This window comes from Temnothorax nylanderi, unplaced genomic scaffold (assembly GCF_030848795.1).
Source record: "Temnothorax nylanderi isolate EJ_2023f unplaced genomic scaffold, tnyl_v1.0 TNYL_tig0307_pilon, whole genome shotgun sequence".
NCBI lineage: Eukaryota > Metazoa > Arthropoda > Insecta > Hymenoptera > Formicidae > Temnothorax > Temnothorax nylanderi.
This window is the reverse complement of record NW_027249369.1, coordinates 191765-213501: the sequence shown is the minus strand read 5'-3', so window position 1 is coordinate 213501 and position 21737 is coordinate 191765. Positions and strand designations below refer to the sequence as shown.

The window sequence follows — 21737 nt, the reverse complement described above, 5'->3', positions numbered from 1 at the left end:
GCAGCTGTAACTTTGTTAAAAATGAACAAAATTTAAATTTAAAAAAAGGATTTTAAAGCTTGAAATCTCTACTTTTGAAAGTTTTTATCGTGGATTGAATAAGAAATGAGCATTTTGACTTTGATTGCTCATAACTTCCTTAAAAAACATCGTATTACAATTCAAAAAACAGATTCTTAAAGCTGAAACTTTGCTTTATTGAACGGTATAATTGCCAAATTTTTTAAAATAACAAATAGACATGATACAAATGGATGAAAATAATGTAAATTATTTTTAAATGCAGAGTACTTAAAAGTACAAAAAAACATAAAGAATAAATTTGTTTTATTTGTATCATGTCTACATGTTATTTAAGGTAGATACTGCGTTGTCGTGAGTCAAAATAGAGCACTCGAAAAAAAATTTTTTATTAATGTATTAAAAAATGTATATTTGGTATCACCTTGTTCCGTGCAACTTCTAGTCTCCAGAAATGTATAATAACACCATATAATTAATCCCAGATACAGGTAATTAATTAAAAACGAAGTGTCTTACACGCGGGTACCAACTTCACATTTGTCAGAACGACTGTAATAAAAAATCTAAAAAATTGGGTGCAATATAGTTTTAAGGTTCTCAACTATCATAATAATGATAAAAAATGACTTTCTGGAAGTTTTGGGTCATTAATTGTATAAATAACTATAATTTTTATCGCATCGAAATTACGACCGAAACGTGGCAACGTTGCAATATTTCGAGATTGGTAAGACTGTTAACCACATGTTGACGTGTTGTATACTATGTGTTACGCGCAAAAATATGACGACGCCGGCTACTCGTGTCCGCGATAAAAACGGCCAGTTTTCTACGAAACGAAAAATAAAGTGGAAAGAAAATTTGAGTATAGCATGTAAGCGACGAAAAGTGCAAAACGAAGATCTCTCCGATTGTATCCCCGAAGGCCGTCGTATCGTTGATGTGGCAAAATTGGCCGAAGAAATGTGGTGCCGAGACTGCGACGTGGCACTGTCATTTCGATACGTCATACACGAAATCAAAATCGGTCTTGCGAGTATCTTTACGATCAAATGCCACGTGTGCTTACTGTTACATACCGTGCACACTTCGAAATGGCATTACCGAACCGATACATGCTCCAGACAATTGAGACAATACGTTGTAAATGTAAAAAGTGCTATTGGTAAGTACATTACCTACAATCTATATGGAGCCGGTCGGTGCATTATTAGGTCTTCAACTTATATAATACTTTTGTCTAGCTATACTCGATTGTGGAATTGGTGTGACTCATCTGAATACCATTCTATCAGAATTAAATATTCCAAGTGTGCATGACACGTCGATTAAGAGGTATGAACGATTTGTTGGAAAAAAGATCGAAGAAATCGCCAAAGAGAGCTGTCGTGACGCATTACGATTGGAAAAGGATTTAAGTGAAGTAGCTGAAGGGTAAGATCATATAGTGTTGATTGTCTATATATCTCCAATATATATTTCCAACTTCTTGCAAAAGATGAAAATTTACGAAGTAGCAGTTAACGAAAAATAGTTAATAGCAGCTCAGTATTTCCATACATAAAAAATTGTAAAAAATGTAGTCATAAAATTATTGATTCCATAGTTGACACTAATTATCAATATTTTTAGGTTATTCGAGCATCGCTGAGAAAAGGAACGAATGATTACTGAGTATTATATGTAATAAGATACTTATTCCATAGAAACAACCAATTTGCTGTGTCAAGTAATACAGATTTTTGCTCCAGCATTTATTTCCAGTCCGCTATTGCTATTCTCGATGGTTCATCATTGTAGGGTTCGCCAACGCCACTGTTCCATGCAGTTACTCTTCATTGGTTATTGTTATTGCCACCACTCGGCTTGATATTTATTTTCCTAAACTAATGTGCATGCTTTTGATATTGCAGTTCTTCGAAAAAAAAGTTTTTTCAGTCATGGGAGGAATTATCGCTGCTATAATACCCTTAGTGAGCATTGCTGTGGCAAAGCACAATTTTCCTTTTTGCATGATTTTCTTTTTCCTGTATGAGACATCTCAGCATGTCCCTATATTAAATACACCCTCTGGTTTGAGAATTATTAATATTGCTGATTATGGTTTTGTTGTTATTTATCTTCCTCTAATTTTTTAAACATTTTCTGTGGCACTTTTTATTTGCATTTGCACACAATTTATATATGAAGGGCACGTGAACTGTATGCATTTTTACTTCATGCTATCCTGTTTTATTCTCATATTTTAATCGCATTTTCCTTTTTGTTTCACACCTAATTCCCCAGTTTTAAAAATGTGGCAAGTACTGTAGAAAGTACTGGCGAACCTTCTACATTCGGCACAACTGACGAGCAACAAAACCAAAGGGAATTATCAAAATCTCCAACGAAAATAAAGGTTTCGTACGACGCTGGATGGCAAAAAAAAGGATCTGGACGCTGTTACAATAGTCTCACCGGTAATTGATATTGTGAATTATCTAATGAATATGTATGTCGCTCATATAGGATATATGTACATGTTTCCTCGTGTTTTGGTGTTTCAGCACATGCAATAGCGATAGGGGCTAAAGGTGGTAAAGTTTGCGGTTATGCCACTCGCAATAAACGCTGCGTACTATGCGAAAGAGGGCATTCACCGGATGACCACGATTGTAGAATCAACCATACGGGCAGTTCGAAATCAATGGAACAGAAAATAACTGTGGATATTGTCACAAAAAATCCGATGCTACAAGAGGAGAATGTACAAATTGGTACAATCATAGGAGACGACGATTCGTCCACTATCGCCAATGTACGTCGCGAAGCACATCATGCAGTCGAGAAAGAATCGGACAAGAATCACGCAACGTGCACCCTCAGCAAGGATATGTGGAAACTAAAAATTCCGAGCAAAATCATTGAATACATGAAATATTGCTTCGGTTGCGTATTGCTGAAGAACAAAGGAAATGTCGAGAACGTACGAGCTGGTCTTCTCAATATCGTTCCGCATGCATTCGATGATCACGAAAAGTGTGGCATGTGGTGCGCATATAAGGAAGATCCGACGAACTATAAGCACCGGTTACTGCCTGGAGGAAAAGGTCTCACGGATCCTAATATGAAGGCCTCTCTGACTGCAATTTTCAAGAAATTCGCTGCTAATGCTGAAAAACTTGCACCGTGTGGATCGACTCAGGCGAATGAAGCATTTCACACGATAGTCGCAAGCAAAGCGCCGAAATCTCGACATTATGGGGGTTCGGAATCTAATGATTTTCGTGTTGCAGCCGCGGTTTGCCAAAAAAACTACGGTACGGCTTACGTAATAAATATCCACGAGAAACTAGATATCTCCCCAGGAAAAAACACGGCAAAGTTTCGAGAAAAAAAGGACAAGATTAAGAAAGCTCTGCGAAAATCGGCAAAAACTGTTGAGGCAAAAAAAAGACGACGATCTCTTTTCCAAGGACGACATGCAATGAATAACAATGCAGAAAGTAGGGAGGGCATCACGTATTCATCTGGATGTGGGTTTAACGCAATGGTGGACGTTGATAATCCAATCTCTCTTCAGAACGAAGGGATCCCCAATGACAGCATTCTCGTATTTTTTTATCTGGAAACAACCGGTCTTAACAGCACTTCTGAAATCATCCAAATATCAGCGAAACGTGGTCCAGAGGAATTCGATGCATATATGCTACCAACTCACGAAATTTCTCGAGCGGCATCTATTGTTACTGGTACGGTTTGCTCGCGAATAATACTAATCATTGGTAGGATGAAGCACCCGTCACTTAGTAATTAATGTATGGATATTTTCCTTGTGTTTTTTAGGACTAACAGTCGAAAATGGGGAGCTGAATTTACACGGTCAACAAGTAGTGACGACACCACGTAGAGTTGCGATGTTGCGGTTCTTAGAATTTATAAAACCAGGTCCAACAATTCTCGTGGCTCACAATGGCCGGCGATTCGATACTCCTATGCTGCTCAGAGAATTACAGAGTCTTGGTCTCATGGTCGAATTTCGAGCAATCGCTTGTGGCTTTTGTGATAGTCTGCCTGTCCTAAAAAAAAAACTTCCCGAACGAGTGAAAGCTAAGCAGTCTTTCCGCTTATCGGTTTTAGCGGAAGAATTTATCGGAGATAACGCTTCTGCCGGCGCTCATAATGGGGCTGTCGATGTAAGAATTCTGGAAGATATTATTCGAGTTGTAGGTATAACCGACGAAGAGCTTCGCGGTGAGAGTATATCTATTGAGGGGATTTTCATCGAAGAAGCGCAGAACGCTAAAACTAAGTTAAATAAGAATTCGTTCGACTGTATCAAGGAAGGCGTTTCAGCAGGCATGAAAACGAAAATGGCAAAAGCTGGTTTAACATTTAATCATTTAAAAGAATCATTTTTGGAAGGCGGCGAGGACGCTGTAACAGTTCTCTTAGCCTCAGATGTCAACGGACATCCTCGTGTCACGAAAAATAAAAAAGTTATTCAACGTATAATCACGCAAATAAAGAATGTCATAGAGAACTCGTAATTACAGTTGTTGATTATTTTCATGCACCCTTAGACTTCTTACTCCTTCTAAACCGTCTAAAGCAAATCCAAAATACATGCAAATACATTTGTGGGGGCTCATTATCTTAATAAACTAAACAATATACTGGGTAATTTTCATTTCTAGATTAAATTGATATTTCGCAAATAAATTTCACGCTTATACTTTGAATTGCGTCAAAGCATGTTGAGAGCTTCTGATTATTTTGACATCTGCGCCGACTGTGAGGTTAAGTGCGGTCCGCGCTGTTGCCAAGTTTTGATGGCCGACTAGCCAGAGCTTCTCTGTTAGCTACATTTTGTTTGCTTTAATATTGAATATCTTTTTATTGCAATGGTGAACTAACGTTTTTTTTTTTTTTTAAATCATTCGTAATAGTTTAATTGATAAGATCTTCTGTTTTCCAAACCTCAATCTTTTTTTAAAATACTCGTAAAATCTCGTGAATTACGATTTTGCACGTCGTTCACACATACCCTAATGTAAAACTGACCAACTTTGAATGCTTATATTTCCGTAATTACGTGGTAAAAAATCGTGAATTAATTCCTGATCACGTATAATGCCCTATAGAATAACATAGTTTCATGCCAATCAAAAATCTTTGTTTTCGCTGATGCAGTATCTACCTTAAAAAAATCTATTTTCTTAGAAATAATAGTCTGTAACACCTTTAGCTTTACAATCTGTACATACTGTTTGTAAGATATACTCTTTATAAGACTTGTTAGAAGAGGATGCGTAACACTACAAAATGCATGATATCAGTACAAAATTACCTTTTTCAAAAAAGGTAAAAAAAGGGCGCCAAGTACACGCGTGGTTGTTACCTCTGAAAAAAACCAAGTGGTAGTATCATTAATTTTATCTCACAAAATTGTCTCACAAAAATTGTCTCACAAAATTGTCTCACAAAATTGTCTCACAAAATTGTCTCACAAAATTGTCTCACAAAAATTGTCTCACAAAATTGTCTCACAAAAATTGTCTCACAAAATTATTAAATTACAAAATTGTTACTTTATTCAATCCAAGTGATATCTATCTTAACAAAATTATTAAAAACAGAAGTCGTTTTTGTTCGACCCAACTGGCCTAATAATTAATATATTTAAACTCACAACGTTTCGAAAAATTATCTCAAAAATTGTCTCACAAAAATTGTCTCACAAAATTATTAAATTACAAAATTGTTACTTTATTCAATCCAAGTGATATCTATCTCGAAAAAACCTAAATAACAAGTGGTATCTATTTAAAAAAAAATATGTGAAATCTTTTAATACTGCGCCAATTACAAAGAGAGAATATATATATATATATATATATATATATATATACCTTATAACAAAATTATTATTATATCACGAAATTGCGTTACCAAACTCAATCCAAGTGATATATATATTTCAAAAAAATATATGAAATCTTTAAATTACGCCAACTACAAAGAGAATATATATATTGCTTTGAAAAATAATTGTAGTGCAACTACTCTTAAAAAATAAAACAAAATTGTGTTACCTAACTCAACCCAAGTGGTATGTATCTTTGTATTCCTGAGGATCTTTCTATCAACCCAAGTGGTAGTAGTTTTAATTCTCCTTGATAAAATTATAATATTACAAAGAATGATTTAATCATTTTAATCACAAAGAATTAAAGAGGTAACATTATAAAATAAAAATATTTAATTAAAATAAAATAAATAAATTTTTCTTGTAAAAAACTTGGCGCTGTTTTTTTAAGGTTAATCCAGACAAACTTGCATAGGTGCATAAGCATATGCATAAAGAGATGGATTGGTCTATTTCCTTTTGCACATATATCTGAACCAATAAATTTCTTACGCTTATGTTTATGCGCGATGCAAATTTGTCTGGATAGACTTTAAAAAAGCAGCGCCAAGTTTTTTACAAGAAAAATTTATTTATTTTATTTTAATTAAATATTTTTATTTTATAATGTTACCTCTTTAATTCTTTGTGATTAAAATGATTAAATCATTCTTTGTAATATTATAATTTTATCAAGGAGAATTAAAACTACTACCACTTGGGTTGATAGAAAGATCCTCAGGAATACAAAGATACATACCACTTGGGTTGAGTTAGGTAACACAATTTTGTTTTATTTTTTAAGAGTAGTTGCACTACAATTATTTTTCAAAGCAATATATATATTCTCTTTGTAGTTGGCGTAATTTAAAGATTTCATATATTTTTTTGAAATATATATATCACTTGGATTGAGTTTGGTAACGCAATTTCGTGATATAATAATAATTTTGTTATAAGGTATATATATATATATATATATATTCTCTCTTTGTAATTGGCGCAGTATTAAAAGATTTCACATATTTTTTTTTAAATAGATAGGGGAGACCGGGGCTAAAAGGTCAACGGGGTTGAAGTGTCAAATCAAATATCTCGGAACCTGTATATTGTGCGAACTCGCTATTAACATTGTAAACGCTGCTTATGGTACCCATGTGACCAACGGAGTTTCGGCAGGTTACCTGCCGTGTTATGATTTTTACGAGGGCAAACGTGTTTTCGGAAGGTGAAAGTGAAATTTTCTGCGCGTGGAAATATTGTAATATCTGCAATAATATTTGCTCTCCAAATCTCGCGGTACGTGATTATAAAGAGTAATGCATGCTGAACACGAATCCAGTGTAGTTTTTTCATTATCGTTGATGTCTAATATTTCGTGGGCGATCAAACCTGAAACTTGTGTTTGGGGCTAATCAGTCAGTAAGCACCCGGGGCTGGTCAGTCACTGTGGCGCGCCGGGCGCACGACTTCAGCTCACGGCGAATTCGCCAATTTCAGGTTAGGTTTCCCTTGAGCGTGATTCTGTCTTCCCTTGCACGTGCGTCAGTTTGTATAGGAGGGAAATAGTACGCACGTATCGTCGCAAAACGGGTGTTTTGGCCGACCGAAAAGATGGCGGACCGTTGTTTTTGAGATCGCTCGCGCTCACGGCACGTCGGCGAGGTACGGCGAGGCACGGCACGGCTCTGAGATCCCGCGATTTCCGCGCGAGAGTTGACATGCCGCGCGCGCGGTAGATCGTCGTTGTTGGTCGTTGTGTCAGTGACAGTCGCGCGTGCGACCGCATCGTCCAGCGTTCGCCGCATCGTTTCGGCGTCATTGTCGCCGGCGTTGTAGTGGTGGTGGTGTCGGTGGTGGTCATCGTCGTCGTCGTCGTCGTCGTCGTGGTGGTCATCGTCGTCGTCGTCGTCGTCGTCGTCATCGTCGTCGTCGTCGTGGTCGTGGCCGTCGTCGTCGTGGTGGTCGTGGCCGTCGTCGTCGTCGTCGTCGTCGTCGTCGTCGTCGGCGCGTCGAGAAATCGGCGCGAGGACGCCGTCGAGTCGGTAAAATGGTCGCGCTCCACCGCGAGCTTTTCTAACCCCCCTGTCGCTATTTATCGCTCCCCCGCGAGAAACGCGGCTTGGTTAGGTTGCTCGAGGGTCCGCGCTGATCCTATGGCACCGGAACTCCGTCACGCGTGTTCCCCGTGGTTGCCCGCGTTGACAATATGATGTGCCGTTGGGGAGTTTACGATTTGGTTAACCTCTGTATTCACGTGCCTAAATTGTTTTATGGAATAGGTCTAGGTAAAACAATTATTTTTTAATGTTTCGCATAAAAATTTTAAATAAATTTTTATATTTTTCTCTTAAAAAACAATTATTAAAATGTATCCTATCATTTTTCAGGATTAGCTGTACGTATATGTATTGAAAATGCAGTGTGACTGATCAGCCCCGGGGGGGGTGACGCTTAAACCCCGGCATTTTTGAGATTTCAATTTTTGCACCGTTGTCGTTTTTGCTCTATACCGGTTAAACAAAGCGACGTAGATAAAAATTTCCTTAATAAATTTTGTAGCTAAAGGTTCACTCTTTACAGTGGTATACCACATTTAACTTCAATTATTTATTTTGTTGTTAAAAATTGGCTCCGAAAAAAAACTGACCTTTTAGCCCCGGTCTCCCCTACCACTTGTTATTTAGGTTTTTTCGAGATAGATATCACTTGGATTGAATAAAGTAACAATTTTGTAATTTAATAATTTTGTGAGACAATTTTTGTGAGACAATTTTGTGAGATAATTTTTCGAAACGTTGTGAGTTTAAATATATTAATTATTAGGCCAGTTGGGTCGAACAAAAACGATTTCTGTTTTTAATAATTTTGTTAAGATAGATATCACTTGGATTGAATAAAGTAACAATTTTGTAATTTAATAATTTTGTGAGACAATTTTTGTGAGACAATTTTGTGAGACAATTTTGTGAGACAATTTTGTGAGACAATTTTTGTGAGACAATTTTGTGAGATAAAATTAATGATACTACCACTTGGTTTTTTTCAGAGGTAATAATATTATACACGATGCATTATATGAGAAATAAATGTATATTAAAAATGCATATCACTGTATCTAAAATTATCTTTCCTTCTGTCTACCGTTCCCTTGTCCACCGTCAGCGGTTCAGAATTACAGAGCGGTAATTCTCGATAAGAATGCGCGTGCTGCACTCGTCGCGCGATCCTTAAACGTTTTTTCTCATCTGTCTCATATAAATTATTAAATATTCTTCCTCTTATTTACAATAAATAAATCACTTAAAATAATATAAAAATGATCTAACTATAATGGGTGACGAGAGCGAGAAGACGCGCGCAAACGGGGGAGAAAGAACGGGGGCCGGGAGCGCGAGAGACCGCGCGCGAGGGAGAGAGAGATAACGCGACCGTGAAGACGCGCGCGAACGTGGGACGGGGGCGCGAGAGAACATCTACGAGGGGGAGATAACGCGAGCGGGAGCGTGCCGTGTGACGTCACGCGGACCGACGCGGCCATTGCACGCGGACTCCGCGGCGCGGCGAAAACGCGAACGCGGTCACCCCTCCCCGCAGCGCGGCGAAAACGCGGTACCCTCCCCCCCCCGCGGCGCGGCGAAAACGTGAACGCGATCGCCCCTCGCCCCGCGGACCCCTCTCCCGCGGCGCCGGAAACGCGGTTCCCCCCTCCCCCACCCCGCGGCGCCCGAAAACGCGGTTCCCCCTCCCCCTCCCCGCGGCGCCCGGAAACGCGGTTCCCCCTCCCCCTCCTCGCGGCGCCCCGGTACCCCCCCGGTATACCCCCCCACCCCTCACCCCCCCTCGAGCACCGCCACTTTGGTTAGAACGCCTATAGCTTACCTACTCATATGTTAAATTAATTTTTTGCAAATCAAACCTATACAGTCTTTTTAAGGAAGACTTAAACTACAACAGGATATTTTTCTTTTTTTTTTTTAAGGTCACCTACAATTTTTTATACACGTGTAAACACACTGGGGGTGTATTTCACCCAGTGTGACCGGTACGGAATTCTCGGGAAGTGTGACCTAAAAGGGTTAAGGACGTTCTCCGGTCCTTATACTAGAGAAAATCTATTTTCTTTAGATTTTCTTGAAACTGTGAATATACGTTAATTTAGGTGTGCTTTATGCGTGGTATAAATTTCAGTACCTCTTCCGGTATAAAAAATCAAGATACTGAGCCTCAAAGTTTCAATTTTTACCAAAAAAAATTTTTTAATTTAATTTTTTTTTATTTTGGCATTTTTTCCTTATAGAACTCGACGAGAGGAGCAACTTTGGTCCTTTTGACCAACCTCGTATCTTTTACCGTTTGTCCTGGAAAATCTTTTCATTAGTAAAAGTTGAAACTTTGAGGCTCAGTATCTTTATTTTTTATACCGGAAGAGGTACTGAAATTTATACCACACATAAAGCACACCTAAATTAACGTATATTCACAGTTTCAAGAAAATCTAGAGAAAATCGATTTTCTCTAGTATAAGGACCGGAGAACGTCCTTAAGGATACGTCATAATATTGTCTGTCAGTTTTAACTTCGGATTCGTATTCAGCGGGAAAAAATACATGGGAATACAGTAGTGTAGTGTCTCGGCCAAAACAATTTTTTTTTGCCTTTAATTCGTGTTTTTGAGCATTTTTTTGTGGTTATCTCATAAATTTTAGCCAATCTGACAATTCTGACTTCAGATTCGGATTCAGCGGGAAAAAGTACATGGGAATACACTAGTGTAGTGTCTCGGCCAAGACACTTTTTTTTGTGTGCCTGTGTCATTAAAGTAAAGAAAAAGTTTCCTGAGTATTTTACAAGTTTGATTAATTAATCGCGTGCATGTATCATTTTATGGGTATAGTTTCAAAGTTATATCTATTAAGAAGGTTAAAATATCATAACAGTTCTAATTGACCAAAACCAATGGTTGAATATTTTGTAAATTTTAAGCATATATTTTTCATGTATGCAGGGTGTTACCTAATTCGTGCCCCTACTATTTACACAGCAATATTTTTTATCAAAAATTGAGTCAAAAAGTCCTGAACCATTTTTTTCTATAATGCTTAGTAAAATAGTAACTATTGAGTAAAGTCAATTTACTCAGTGCTGTCCTTTAGGCAGCCGTACATTAGTGAGCTGCACGCCTGGTAGTCAAGGATGCCAGACTCGCGGTTTTTGCCAGCCACTGCCAGCCAGTGGTGGGGATGGGCAGAGATGCCAACTTTACGGTTCAGCAGCCAGCTTCGAGCGTCGAGCGGTAGAAGAAGATAGACAGATCTGCTGTCTTCTTCTCTCTCGAGCTATGGCTATTGGCTATGCGATTTCGGATCTCGTGAATGCCGAGTTGGCGAGGCAACCAGACGACGCGTGACATAATTATAGCCCCGCGACACTAATTATCGATGTATTTTCCTACATATTAATAAATCTAAAAAATTATTCAATAAAAAATTATTATATACATTGTTTTACATGTTAATACAAAATTAAAATTTGAATTAAAATATAAAAATCCACTCTTGGCCAATATGTACGTTTTTTTATTTAAAAAGAATCTGTTTATTCAACAATCTCTATTTAAAGAATTAATTTCAGCGCAATGATATTATTAAGTACTAAAAAAAATTATAGTTTATACACTGTTCTTCTTTCTGTCTTTGAATTTATTTTCCATTAAATGTATAACGTACATATTGTTGCTCAACGGAAACCGCGAGAAGGGGGTGGTCTCTTCCGCCAGGAGGGAAATGTAAAAATAATTTTTTACATTTCCCTGGGTGTGTGTGTGTGTGTGTGTGTGTGTGTGTGTGTGTGTGTGTGTGTGTGTGTGTGTGTGTGTGTGTGTGTGTGTGTGTGTGTGTGTGTGTGTGTGTGTGTGTGTACACTACACATGCATTTATGTTCCACAAGCGATCGAGATGTCTATTACGGAAAGATTTCTTACGCTTCTAATTTTTAAGCGTGATGTTCATTACGGATATTATTTATTACACGCTTATACTCTTTAAGCGTGATGTCTACTACGGACAAGATGTTTTACACGCTTATCATTTTGAAGCGTGATGTCTTTTATAAACAAAACTAGCTTTTGAGCCCGCGCGAAGCGGGGCGTATCTCATTCCCTTTTCTTTTTGTAAATCCCTTTACCAGTCATCGCCCAAATCAATCACTTTTACATTTTGTATCTGTAATTTTTAATCAATTTTATTTATATAAAAAATTAGGATATTAAAATGGTGGACTTCCACACCACCCACGTTTCTTGTTTTTTGACGTAGAACTACGTCTTTGTCGACAGTAAAGGGGGGGTAAATCCAGGAGCACAGATGACTTTTATGGGCGCAAAGCAGCCGATTTTTGTAGGCGCATAGGTATTTTATACCCTTCTCTAATTAAAGTACCCTCTTGAGAATGCTACATAGAGTTGTACGTGATGCTACGTGAGCAAATACGGATTGTGGCAGATAAATCCCAACTTTTTCTAAAGTTTGTCCCTGAGATTTATTGATTGTCATAGCAAATGCCACTATAATAGGAAACTGTCTTCGTTTGAGCTTAAACGGGAACTTAAACAAAATTGTTAATAATTTAATCATCCGCAGCATGTAGCCTTAAAGTACTGTGGTCTTTTTTAACAGCACTAGTGTATAATTTATTCGCCGACATAAGAGACAAATGTTTGTCTTCAATCGTCATGCCACTTGCATTTTTAAGTCAGCATTGAAGGCAAAAGGAGAAACATCTATAAGCATGACGATTGAAGACAAACATTTGTATCTTATGTCGGCGGACAAATTATACACTAGTGCTGTTAAAAAAGACCACAGTACTTTAAGGCTACATGCTGCGGATGTTTAAATTATTAACAATTTTGTTTAAGCTCCCGTTTAAGCTCAAACGAAGACAGTTTCCTATTAGAGTGGCATTTGCTATGACAATCAATAAATCTCAGGGACAAACTTTAGAAAAAGTTGGAATTTATCTGCCACAATCCGTATTTGCTCACGGACAACTCTATGTAGCATTCTCAAGAGGGTACTTTAATTAGAGAAGGGTATAAAATATCTATGCGCCCATAAAATTCGGCTGCTTTGTGCTTATAAAAATAGGCTGCTCTGCGCCTTTCAAATTCGGCTGCTTTGCGCTTTTAAAAATCGGCTGCTCTGCGCCCATAAAAGTCATCTGTGCTCCTGGATTTACCCCCCCCCTTTACTGTCGACAAAGACGTAGTTCTACGTCAAAAAACAGGAAACGTGGGTGGTGTGAAAGTCCACCATTTTAATATCCTAATTTTTTATATAAATAAAATATAAATATAAATATAAATATAAATATAAATATAAATAAATAAAATTGACTAAAAATTACAGATACAAAATGTAAAAGTGATTGATTTGGGCGATGACTGGTAAAGGGATTTACAAAAAGAAAAGAGAATGAGATACACCCGCTTCGCGCGGGCTCAAAAGCTAGTTTTGTTTATAAAAGACATCACGCTTCAAAATGATAAGCGTGTAAAACATCTTGTCCGTAGTAGACATCACGCTTAAAGAGTATAAGCGTGTAATAAATAATGTCCGTAATGAACATCACGCTTAAAAATTAGAAGCGTAAGAAATCTTTCCGTAATAGACATCTCGATCGCTTGTGGAACATAAATGCATGTGTAGTGTACACACACACACACACACACACACACACACACACACACACACACACACACACACACACACACACACACCCATGGTGCAAAAATTATTTTTACATTTCTCTCCTGGCGGAAGAGACCACCACCTTCTCGCGGTTTCCGTTGAGCAACAATATGTACATACGTTATACATTTAATGGAAAATAAATTCAAAGACAGAAAGAAGAACAGTGTATAAACTATAATTTTTTTTAGTACTTAATAATATCATATTGCGCTGAAATTAATTCTTTAAATAGAGATTGTTGAATAAACAGTGATTCTTTTTAAATAAAAAAACGTACATATTGACCAAGAGTGGATTTTTATATTTTAATTCAAATTTTAATTTTGTATTAACATATAAAAAAATGTATATAATAATTCTTTATTAAATAATTTTTTAGATTTATTAATATGTAGGAAAATACATCGATAATTAATGTCGCGCGCCGATATAATGTCACGCGTTGCCTGGTCGCCTCGTCAACTCGGCATTCACGAGATCCGAAATCGCATAGCCAATAGCCATAGCTCGAGAGAGAAGAAAAAGACAGCAGATCTGTCTATCCTTTTCTACCGCTGACGCTCGAAGCTGGCCGAAGCCAGCCGAAGCGCTCGGCTGCGTTGCTGAACCGTAAAGTTGGCATATCTGCCCATCCCCACCACTGGCTGGCAGTGGCTGGCAAAAACCGCGAGTCTGGCATCCTTGCTGGTAGTATGAGTCAGTGCACGCTATTTTACTAAACTATAGAAAAAATGGCTCAGGACTTTTTAACTCAATTTTTGGATCAGAAATATCGCTGTGTAAATGGTAAAGAGAGCAAATTAGGTGACACCCTGTATATTAAAGTATCAAGAACATAAAAAATACCTGTTATTATCGTTATAAATCCTGTATCTTTTACTGGGATTGATCCTTTCTGATCAGTCCATGATAATTTTTTACAAATTTCATCGCTAAGGGCATATTTCACAATATTCCGTGTTTGTTTGGCAAAAGTAACTCCTCCAATTTTCAATCTCTCTTAGAAGTTTCGCGACTTTTTCAGGATCCGAGTGACCTGAAGTATCGCTTAGCAGACCTTGCTCCGTAAGCTTTGCGATACCCGCCCGCGGATTCTCGTTGAACTTAAAACTGTGCCGAGAACCAACCACTGGAAATAAACAAAGAGAAATTTGGTAAATCGTAGTTGCATCAGAAATAAGTGAAAAACAAGTACCTACCCGCTTGTTCGACTTTATAGCGAGCAAGTCTTCACGCGTGGGCAAATTTGACGATGCCTCGTGACGCGACGGTTTGCACAATTCAGCTTGCAGCCTTTGCAACGAATCTCCACGCCGACAATCAGCATCATTATGGCGTCCAAGGAAATCAATTGCATGGTATGCATACCATTGGTCATTGGCAGAGAAACATTCTAAGAGAAAATTTTAAAAGTATAAAGACTCTAGATAGTTTAATTACACTTTTGTATACCAATCTGCAATAATATATACGAGGAAAGAGATATATACCTTAGAAAACATTTTCATAAGTTCCTCGTACAAGTTTGTAGAGTAAAGTCCACAATCGTAATTTAAATATAACTCAGCAGGCAAACCGGGTATTCTCCATAATCTTACTATGGCCTCTGCAAATTATGCAAATAAAATTTAAATTATGAATATATATTGCACAATCGTTTATTACTACGAAATTAAAACGTACCAAGCGCTAATTCCCGTTGCTCGTACGATATTCTATTAGATTCAGAGACAACTATATCCATTAATTTAATTAAATAATGTTTCAGTTGAAATTTTAGGCGTTCTCTTTGCGACTCAAACAGCAAGTACGATACTTGAAGATTTACAGCGAGGATCGACAATCTGTCTGTTCCAAGTAGCTGATACATAAATACAATACATAATGCATTTCTTTATTAATGAACGACATTATACATATTTATAATAGTTAATTAGTTTCTCTTACCAAGATTAGATTCCTACACAAGTCGTCCTTAGCGAGCGCAAGTAGAGACAAGAAATTAGAAAGAGCGTCGGCTGCGATCTCCAACGCTACTTGCAATAAGCTGAGACCCAAGTGGGTCATAATTTCATTGTTCTGCTTGTCAAAAGGACTACACAGAGAAATGAGAAATCTGAACAGTTCGCGAACGCACAACGCGCCGTACGGCGCTCGCTGTTGCAACGGAATAAATTGGACACCCTGACTGTTCACATACTCCTCGATTTGTTCAGACTCTGTCACTTTAGTCGCCCTAGGCACGTTTTCATCTATTGACAAGTCTTCCACGCTACCAGTCGGAGATTGCGCTAAATCGATGCTTTTCTCTTCGTCACCTGTAAGATTATTTGAAAAATAAGGCTTGGAAATTAAAATGTATTTTAAAATAGCAAAAAAACAAGTACCTTGATTTTCTGAGATAGACAGCTGCTTAATGAAGGGGAGATAGATTGCTTAATAGAAGATTCGGATTCATCCGCGATTTTCTGATCAGCCGTATCTTCCTTCTCCACACTTTTACTTTCCGCTGAAGGAATGTGCATGGCACAACACTTGATAAACAGTCCCATAAATATGACGACAGCTATACCCATTAATAACACCGCCCACCAAAATTCCTAAAACGAACAATGTTACAAAAAATAACAGTAGACAATGTTAACAAATGGATAATATAGAAATAAGAGTCACAAGTAAAACACGCATGCTTACAGTTATCCATTGCGCCTATCCACCGACAACGATAAAGTTTTCCTTGTTAAACAATCCCATTTTGACAGGTTAATTCGCATAGCTTTTGCTTGTTGATGTTCGGTATGATATGCTGCTCGTTAAAAAGCACTCTGTCAGATTCCACTCCAGACAAATGGATCCTGTACACTCCCTGTTGATACACAATTATAAATAATGTGTTGGTGAAATCAGTATCGATAGCCACTAAGGGCCAATTTCGTCACCGTCGGTTTACTGTAACCTTCGATTAAACTCATTCTTCATCTAGCTTTCTAACTGCCTCCTTAGAAAGAGATGAAGAGAGAGGTTAACCGAAGGATACAGTTAACCGACGGTGACGAAATTGGCCGTATAATTCATCAAATAACAAAGTGCAATTACTTATTACGTGCATGCCCTCATTGCATCTAGTCTTGTTGGCTTTCGGTAACGGCGTTTGGCATTCAGAGGACCTTCACTTGCATGTAGAATTGTAACTACAGTACGTCTGATTCGGATCTGCACTGGACTCGATGGGAGAGGAGCACAAATTGGCACGTTTCACTCAAACAGTTTCCAATTACTTGATTTAAAAAACTTAGTTTTTACGCCGTACTTTTCCTATAGTTTGTAACGTGAGCGTATGTCGTATCACTGTTATTGCAGTCCACTGTTAAACTCGGGTCCGTGGGTTCGTTAAGCCCAAAGGATTGCGCGGCGAATCAATCCTCCCTGCGGGTCAAAATAAACGTCGTTTAACACATTAATTGTGAGACCATCGTCTCCACGACCTCCACGACGTTGTAACGATACGTATAACGTCGTAAAAGCCAGGCGCGTGCCGGCGCATGCAGGCGCTAGTCACGTGACCTCATTCTAAACCAATCAAATAGCACGCCTTATTGTAACGTACGAGGTAAGCGCTAGTCAGATACTTAATGACCAATCGTGGCCAAAGTAGCCTGAAGTAACCGCTGCGCGCGCAACTATCGAGATGCGTACAGAGCAAGTTCACTAATAAAAAATATGAACTAATCTTGCAAAATATCTTACAATTATTTGAGAACTTTAAAGATTATGGACATTGTTTATTTAACATTTAACATTTTGTTAAACTCTCAAACACGTCTTTCTAAGACGTCATACAGACGTATTTCTAACAAAGTCTGAAAGACGTTTTTTCTAAAACGTCGTACAGACGTATTTCTAAGGGTGACGTCCCATGGCACGTATTTTCCGCGTAACGCGTACCGCGTAACCAATCAGAAGCGTTCCGCGTTTTCTGTTACGCGGGATTGAATCTCTTGTGTCCCATGAAGCATAAAAAGGCGGCAGCGTACCACGTATAACCAATCATATCTTATATTCATTTCAGTTGTTCCAACAGAAAGGCTAAATGTCGCTGTTCATTGGTTACGCTAAATTGTAATACGCACCATGGGACATTAGAAAACTGAATTTTGCGTAACATAGGCACATATAGAAAGTTATATACACACACAGTGCTGATCTTATCAGAACGTAGAGATTGTATACTCGTAAAATTATTACCGTATAACCGTACAAAATGAATTCAGATCAACTTTTATTATATATTTTAAGTATTTATAAAAAAATTGCATTAAAAAAGTCGATCGTACAGCAGTAAATACTAAATTTAAAAAAATGATTGTTTTATATTTATTACAAAGTGAAAATGAAAAAAACCAAATAGCAAATAAAAGAAAATATTGGGTTCACCCAATATTTTCGACCGAAAATCGTAACCGGCACGGTGCGAGCAACAATCTTGTAAAAGAATTATATTTTTACAACGATGACAAATTCATAAATTACTTCCGCATGACTGTGGAAGTATACGAAAAATTGCTTGCAATTATTGGACCGTATATAACAAAGCAAGACTGTGTTCGAGAAGCAATACCTCCGAATACACGTTTACAAATTTGCCTTCGGTATTTAGCTTCGGGAGATAGCATGACATCTCTTTCGTACTCATTTAGAGTGGGGCACAATACAATTTCAAAAATTGTATTAGAAACGTGCGAAGCAATTTGGACTGCATTACATGATAAGCTTTTTCTACAGCCTACAAAAGACTGGTGGAAAAAAATAGCAAACAAATTTGAAGAAAAGTGGAATTTCCCAAACTGTATAGGAGCTATAGACGGAAAACACGTCATAATCCAGGTATGTCAAAATTAATTAATTTATAATAATTACTTATTAATTACGTCATAAAAAGACTTATTTTCTTGAACTTGATACAGGCTCCTCCGAACAGTGGATCTGCTTATTATAATTACAAGGGTCAACATAGTATTAATTTACTTGCACTTTGTGATGCAGAATATCGATTCACATTCTTAGATATTGGAGCGGAAGAACGGCAAAGTGATGGTGGAGTATTTCGTAATAGTAAATTATATACTTCACTGGAAGATAATTCTCTACAAATACCGCCACCAGAAGCAGTTGGGGATCAAGGTCCCATTTTACCATACGTGATTGTGGCAGATGAAGCCTTTACATTGAAAAATTATATGATGCGACCATACTCTAGAAATCAAAAACTTGACAAAAGGAAAAAAATATTTAATTATAGATTAAGTCGAGCAAGACGTGTTATAGAGAGTTCATTTGGAATACTAGTGGCAAGATGGAGAATTTACAGAAAACCTATTATAGCATCTTTGAAATTAAGTAGAAACATTGTGCAAGCTACATGCTGTTTGCATAATTTTATAATTAATTGCGAAGAAAAACATCAACGGTTTTATTCTACTTTAAAACCAGCCGATCTTCATGTTGCATCTGAAGGTCTTCATGATTTTATCGATGAAATACATCATCCTTGTCAAAATGTTATAAATATAAGAAACAAATTTGCTGCATATTTTGAAGGAGATGGTGCAGTCCCGTGGCAATGGGAAAAAGCACTTCAAAATGAATTTTGACTTTTTTTCGGAAAAATAAGTTTTAATATGTTTCTCTTTAGTTTGTTTTGTCAATGTTTTTATTATAAATTCAAAGAATCAAAACGATTAAGTCTACAAATATTAAATTTGAATTTTTTAAGACCAGACTTAAACTTTTTATAAAATTATAAAGAAATGGAAAAAATTGAGCTTACTTATAAATGTAGTAACGTAATTAAATTATAAATGTAAATGTATTAACTCTATCTGTAACAAAAAATATTCTAATAAATATCAAGAGACACGGTAGTGTCTCGCGCCAAGTACACGCGGAGCGAGACCGACCGTGACTCTTTTACGCGACGCGACGATTTGCGAGTACTCGAGATGTTGAGATCTCGATAACGAGTGAACGGATCAAGTTCTAAGTAGGCTTGATCGATAGCTTGGGGTCGAATTAGGGGGGGGTTTCTCTTATAATATTTCCGCTACGTGCCCTACGAGCGGAGATATTGCGACGCAAAGTCCAAATGTGAAAATTTATTTTTAAGATACGTCGTCGTCTACGTCGACCGTCTCTCATGCCATGCCATCATTTCATTGGCTGGAGTCGCGTCAATTTCACTTTTTCGACACCAGGGCGGTGCTAGTATCGCCAGTTTCGATATGCACATATGTATACGTGTGTGTACTGCGCGCAGTGCAGATAGTGCGCTCAGCGCGCTGTCACACAGTCAGTTAACCTATAACACGGTAGTGTCCCACGTCGAGTTGCGTGATGGCCGCGGTGGCGAACACACGCGTTTTAACCTAGCTAGCGATCGCGAAAGTTTAGTTAGTTTCGAGGTCAATTAGAGGGTCACGAGAGTAGTTTAGGGGTTGATAAGGGCATTAGAAATAGAATAGAATATAGGGAAGAAGAAGGAGGATAGGATTTCTCCCCCTCCGGGAGGGGGAAATATGAGTAAGGGCGCAATAGCTAGAAAGTATAGGACGAAAATCCCGCAAGCCAAGAAAGCGGCGTTAAATGTGGCAGCAATTAACGAAAAGGAGAGAATAATGGCTGGACAAAAAAGATCAGCGGGTAATGAAGAGGTGGAGAACAGGGAAGAGAAGGATACAACGGGTTATCCACAGAAAGAAGGAGACTGGAAGATAGTAGAAGGAAAGAAAATGGCGAAAGATAAGCGCGCCAAAATACAGGCGGAAGTGGCAGCCATGAAGACGAACAACAAGGAAGACGCTAACAACCAATCAAAAGAGAGTGACGTCAATACGGAAGATCCAATAGACCAATCAGAAGAAATCAACATGGAAGAGACAAGGTACGACACGGCTAGTGAGATGGAGACAGACACAGTGAGTACAGCACGTGCGAATATAGCAAAAGCGAGAAGTGAGAATACGAAAGTAAACTCGGGCGAAGGAAGGATGACAGAGGAGGATTCTACAGGAAGGAAGAAGTGGGCAAGGGAGGAATATATGTGTTATAAAGGAATGCTAGAAAGGATAAGCGAAATAGATGCCTCAGAAATAGTGGGAAAGAAGCAGGTTAAGTTTAGAGAAGGGACGAACGATACATACAAAATAATATTAAAATTAAAAAGGGATGCAACGCAAACAAGAAGAGGTAAGAACTTTTTTAAAATATGGAAAGTATTAACAAAGGAGGCGAAAAAACCAGATGAAATAATAATGTTATCATTTTCATCAGCGCTTTGTAAATTTAAAAACTGTAACGATGCTAATATTTGTCTAGAAGCAATCAACAAAAGTTCGGACACCATAGGGTACACAGCGGAGATTGATCAAAGAGGCTCGAAATATGTGGGAGTTATTACAGACTGGGGAGAAAGTATAATTGACCTGTGGGAATCAATGGATGATCACGACGGCGTGGAGAAGATTGGTCGTATGTACAGAAAGAAATGGGACAAGGAAGAGAAAAAATTAATAGAAGAGGATACAGGAAACTTAATAATTACATTTAGTGGAGATACAGTGCGGAAAAAGCTGGATTTATTTGGAAGAAGCACGGCAATTAAGATTAGACCATTTATTTCGGCAGTGAAACAATGTTTCAAATGTTTCAGATATGGCCATATCAAATCGGCCTGTAAAAGTGAGGAGAAATGCATCATTTGCGGAGAAACAGCTCATGGAAATTGCACGAAGGAAAACAAATGTAGAAATTGTGGAGGAAAACATAGATCCACATTCAGAGGATGCAAAATATATGAAACAAATAAGAACATTAATTGGATAATGGGATACTCAAACGTCTCTCGTAGGGAAGCTGAAAGAATATTAGCAGGGAAAGAAAAAGATCAGGATCAAGATTATGGCAGATATGAGAAACCAGCGGAATGGCCAAAGTTGCCACCACAAAGAAGAGAAGGAGAGAAAAGGGAAGTTTTTCCAGCAGTAAGGAAAACAATAGTATACGAAGAGGAAAGGGAG

The 21737-nt window shown here is 37.8% G+C and overlaps 3 protein-coding genes across 9 annotated transcripts; 2 read left to right on the top strand and 1 right to left on the bottom strand.

Moving 5' to 3' along the window:
- The first annotated feature begins 1050 nt into the window (after positions 1-1050).
- Positions 1051-5513, top strand: LOC139780951 (uncharacterized). 5 transcript variants are annotated; one of them, XM_071719697.1, is made up of 6 exons: positions 1057-1458; positions 1657-1707; positions 1776-1865; positions 2311-2483; positions 2571-3755; positions 3850-5513. In XM_071719697.1, the coding sequence occupies exons 5-6, from the start codon at positions 2711-2713 to the stop codon at positions 4551-4553; spliced, it is 1749 nt and encodes a 582-aa protein (XP_071575798.1). In that variant the 5' UTR covers positions 1057-1458; positions 1657-1707; positions 1776-1865; positions 2311-2483; positions 2571-2710; the 3' UTR covers positions 4554-5513. The 5 variants fall into 5 exon arrangements, with proteins under 5 accessions (XP_071575793.1, XP_071575798.1, XP_071575797.1 ...); XM_071719692.1 differs by having other exon boundaries at positions 1051-1189; positions 1269-1458; positions 1657-2483; XM_071719696.1 differs by having other exon boundaries at positions 1657-1698; positions 1776-2483.
- An 8508-nt stretch (positions 5514-14021) lies between these two features.
- LOC139780956 (Golgi-specific brefeldin A-resistance guanine nucleotide exchange factor 1-like) lies at positions 14022-17213 on the bottom strand. Of its 3 annotated transcripts, none has more exons than XR_011720389.1 (9): positions 16762-17213; positions 16360-16531; positions 16053-16265; positions 15613-15983; positions 15349-15526; positions 15156-15271; positions 14865-15058; positions 14512-14794; positions 14022-14440 (listed from the first exon to the last, which is right to left on the bottom strand). XR_011720389.1 is itself a non-coding variant. In XM_071719701.1 (8 exons), exons 4-7 carry the CDS (start codon positions 15730-15732, stop codon positions 14879-14881), a joined length of 594 nt encoding a protein of 197 aa, XP_071575802.1. In that variant the 5' UTR covers positions 15733-15983; positions 16053-16265; positions 16360-16531; positions 16762-17213; the 3' UTR covers positions 14022-14794; positions 14865-14878. The 3 variants fall into 3 exon arrangements, 1 of the variants encoding a protein (XP_071575802.1); XR_011720388.1 differs by having other exon boundaries at positions 14022-14385; XM_071719701.1 differs by having other exon boundaries at positions 14022-14794.
- Positions 17214-18201: 988 nt separating this feature from the next.
- On the top strand, positions 18202-19066 carry LOC139780947 (uncharacterized). Its single transcript, XM_071719690.1, has 3 exons — positions 18202-18549; positions 18630-18863; positions 18965-19066. The coding sequence occupies exons 1-3, from the start codon at positions 18202-18204 to the stop codon at positions 19064-19066; spliced, it is 684 nt and encodes a 227-aa protein (XP_071575791.1).
- The last annotated feature ends 2671 nt before the right edge of the window (positions 19067-21737 follow it).

What these genes read in the sequence shown, in the direction of transcription:
- LOC139780956 (XM_071719701.1), bottom strand. Translation starts at nt 15,732, where the DNA reads ATGACCCACTTGGGTCTCAGCTTATTGCAAGTAGCGTTGGAGATCGCA. An exon ending in TGTGTAGGAATCTAATCTTG is followed by an intron (nt 15,527 to 15,612) that starts GTAAGAGAAACT and finishes TTTATGTATCAG; the next exon opens with CTACTTGGAACAGACAGATT. An exon ending in TTATGAAAATGTTTTCTAAG is followed by an intron (nt 15,059 to 15,155) that starts GTATATATCTCT and finishes ATTTTCTCTTAG; the next exon opens with AATGTTTCTCTGCCAATGAC.
- LOC139780947 (XM_071719690.1), top strand. Translation starts at nt 18,202, where the DNA reads ATGACTGTGGAAGTATACGAAAAATTGCTTGCAATTATTGGACCGTAT. An exon ending in GAAAACACGTCATAATCCAG is followed by an intron (nt 18,550 to 18,629) that starts GTATGTCAAAAT and finishes AACTTGATACAG; the next exon opens with GCTCCTCCGAACAGTGGATC. An exon ending in AAGGTCCCATTTTACCATAC is followed by an intron (nt 18,864 to 18,964) that starts GTGATTGTGGCA and finishes ATTTAATTATAG; the next exon opens with ATTAAGTCGAGCAAGACGTG.
- LOC139780951 (XM_071719692.1), top strand. Translation starts at nt 2,711, where the DNA reads ATGGAACAGAAAATAACTGTGGATATTGTCACAAAAAATCCGATGCTA. An exon ending in AGCGGCATCTATTGTTACTG is followed by an intron (nt 3,756 to 3,849) that starts GTACGGTTTGCT and finishes TGTGTTTTTTAG; the next exon opens with GACTAACAGTCGAAAATGGG.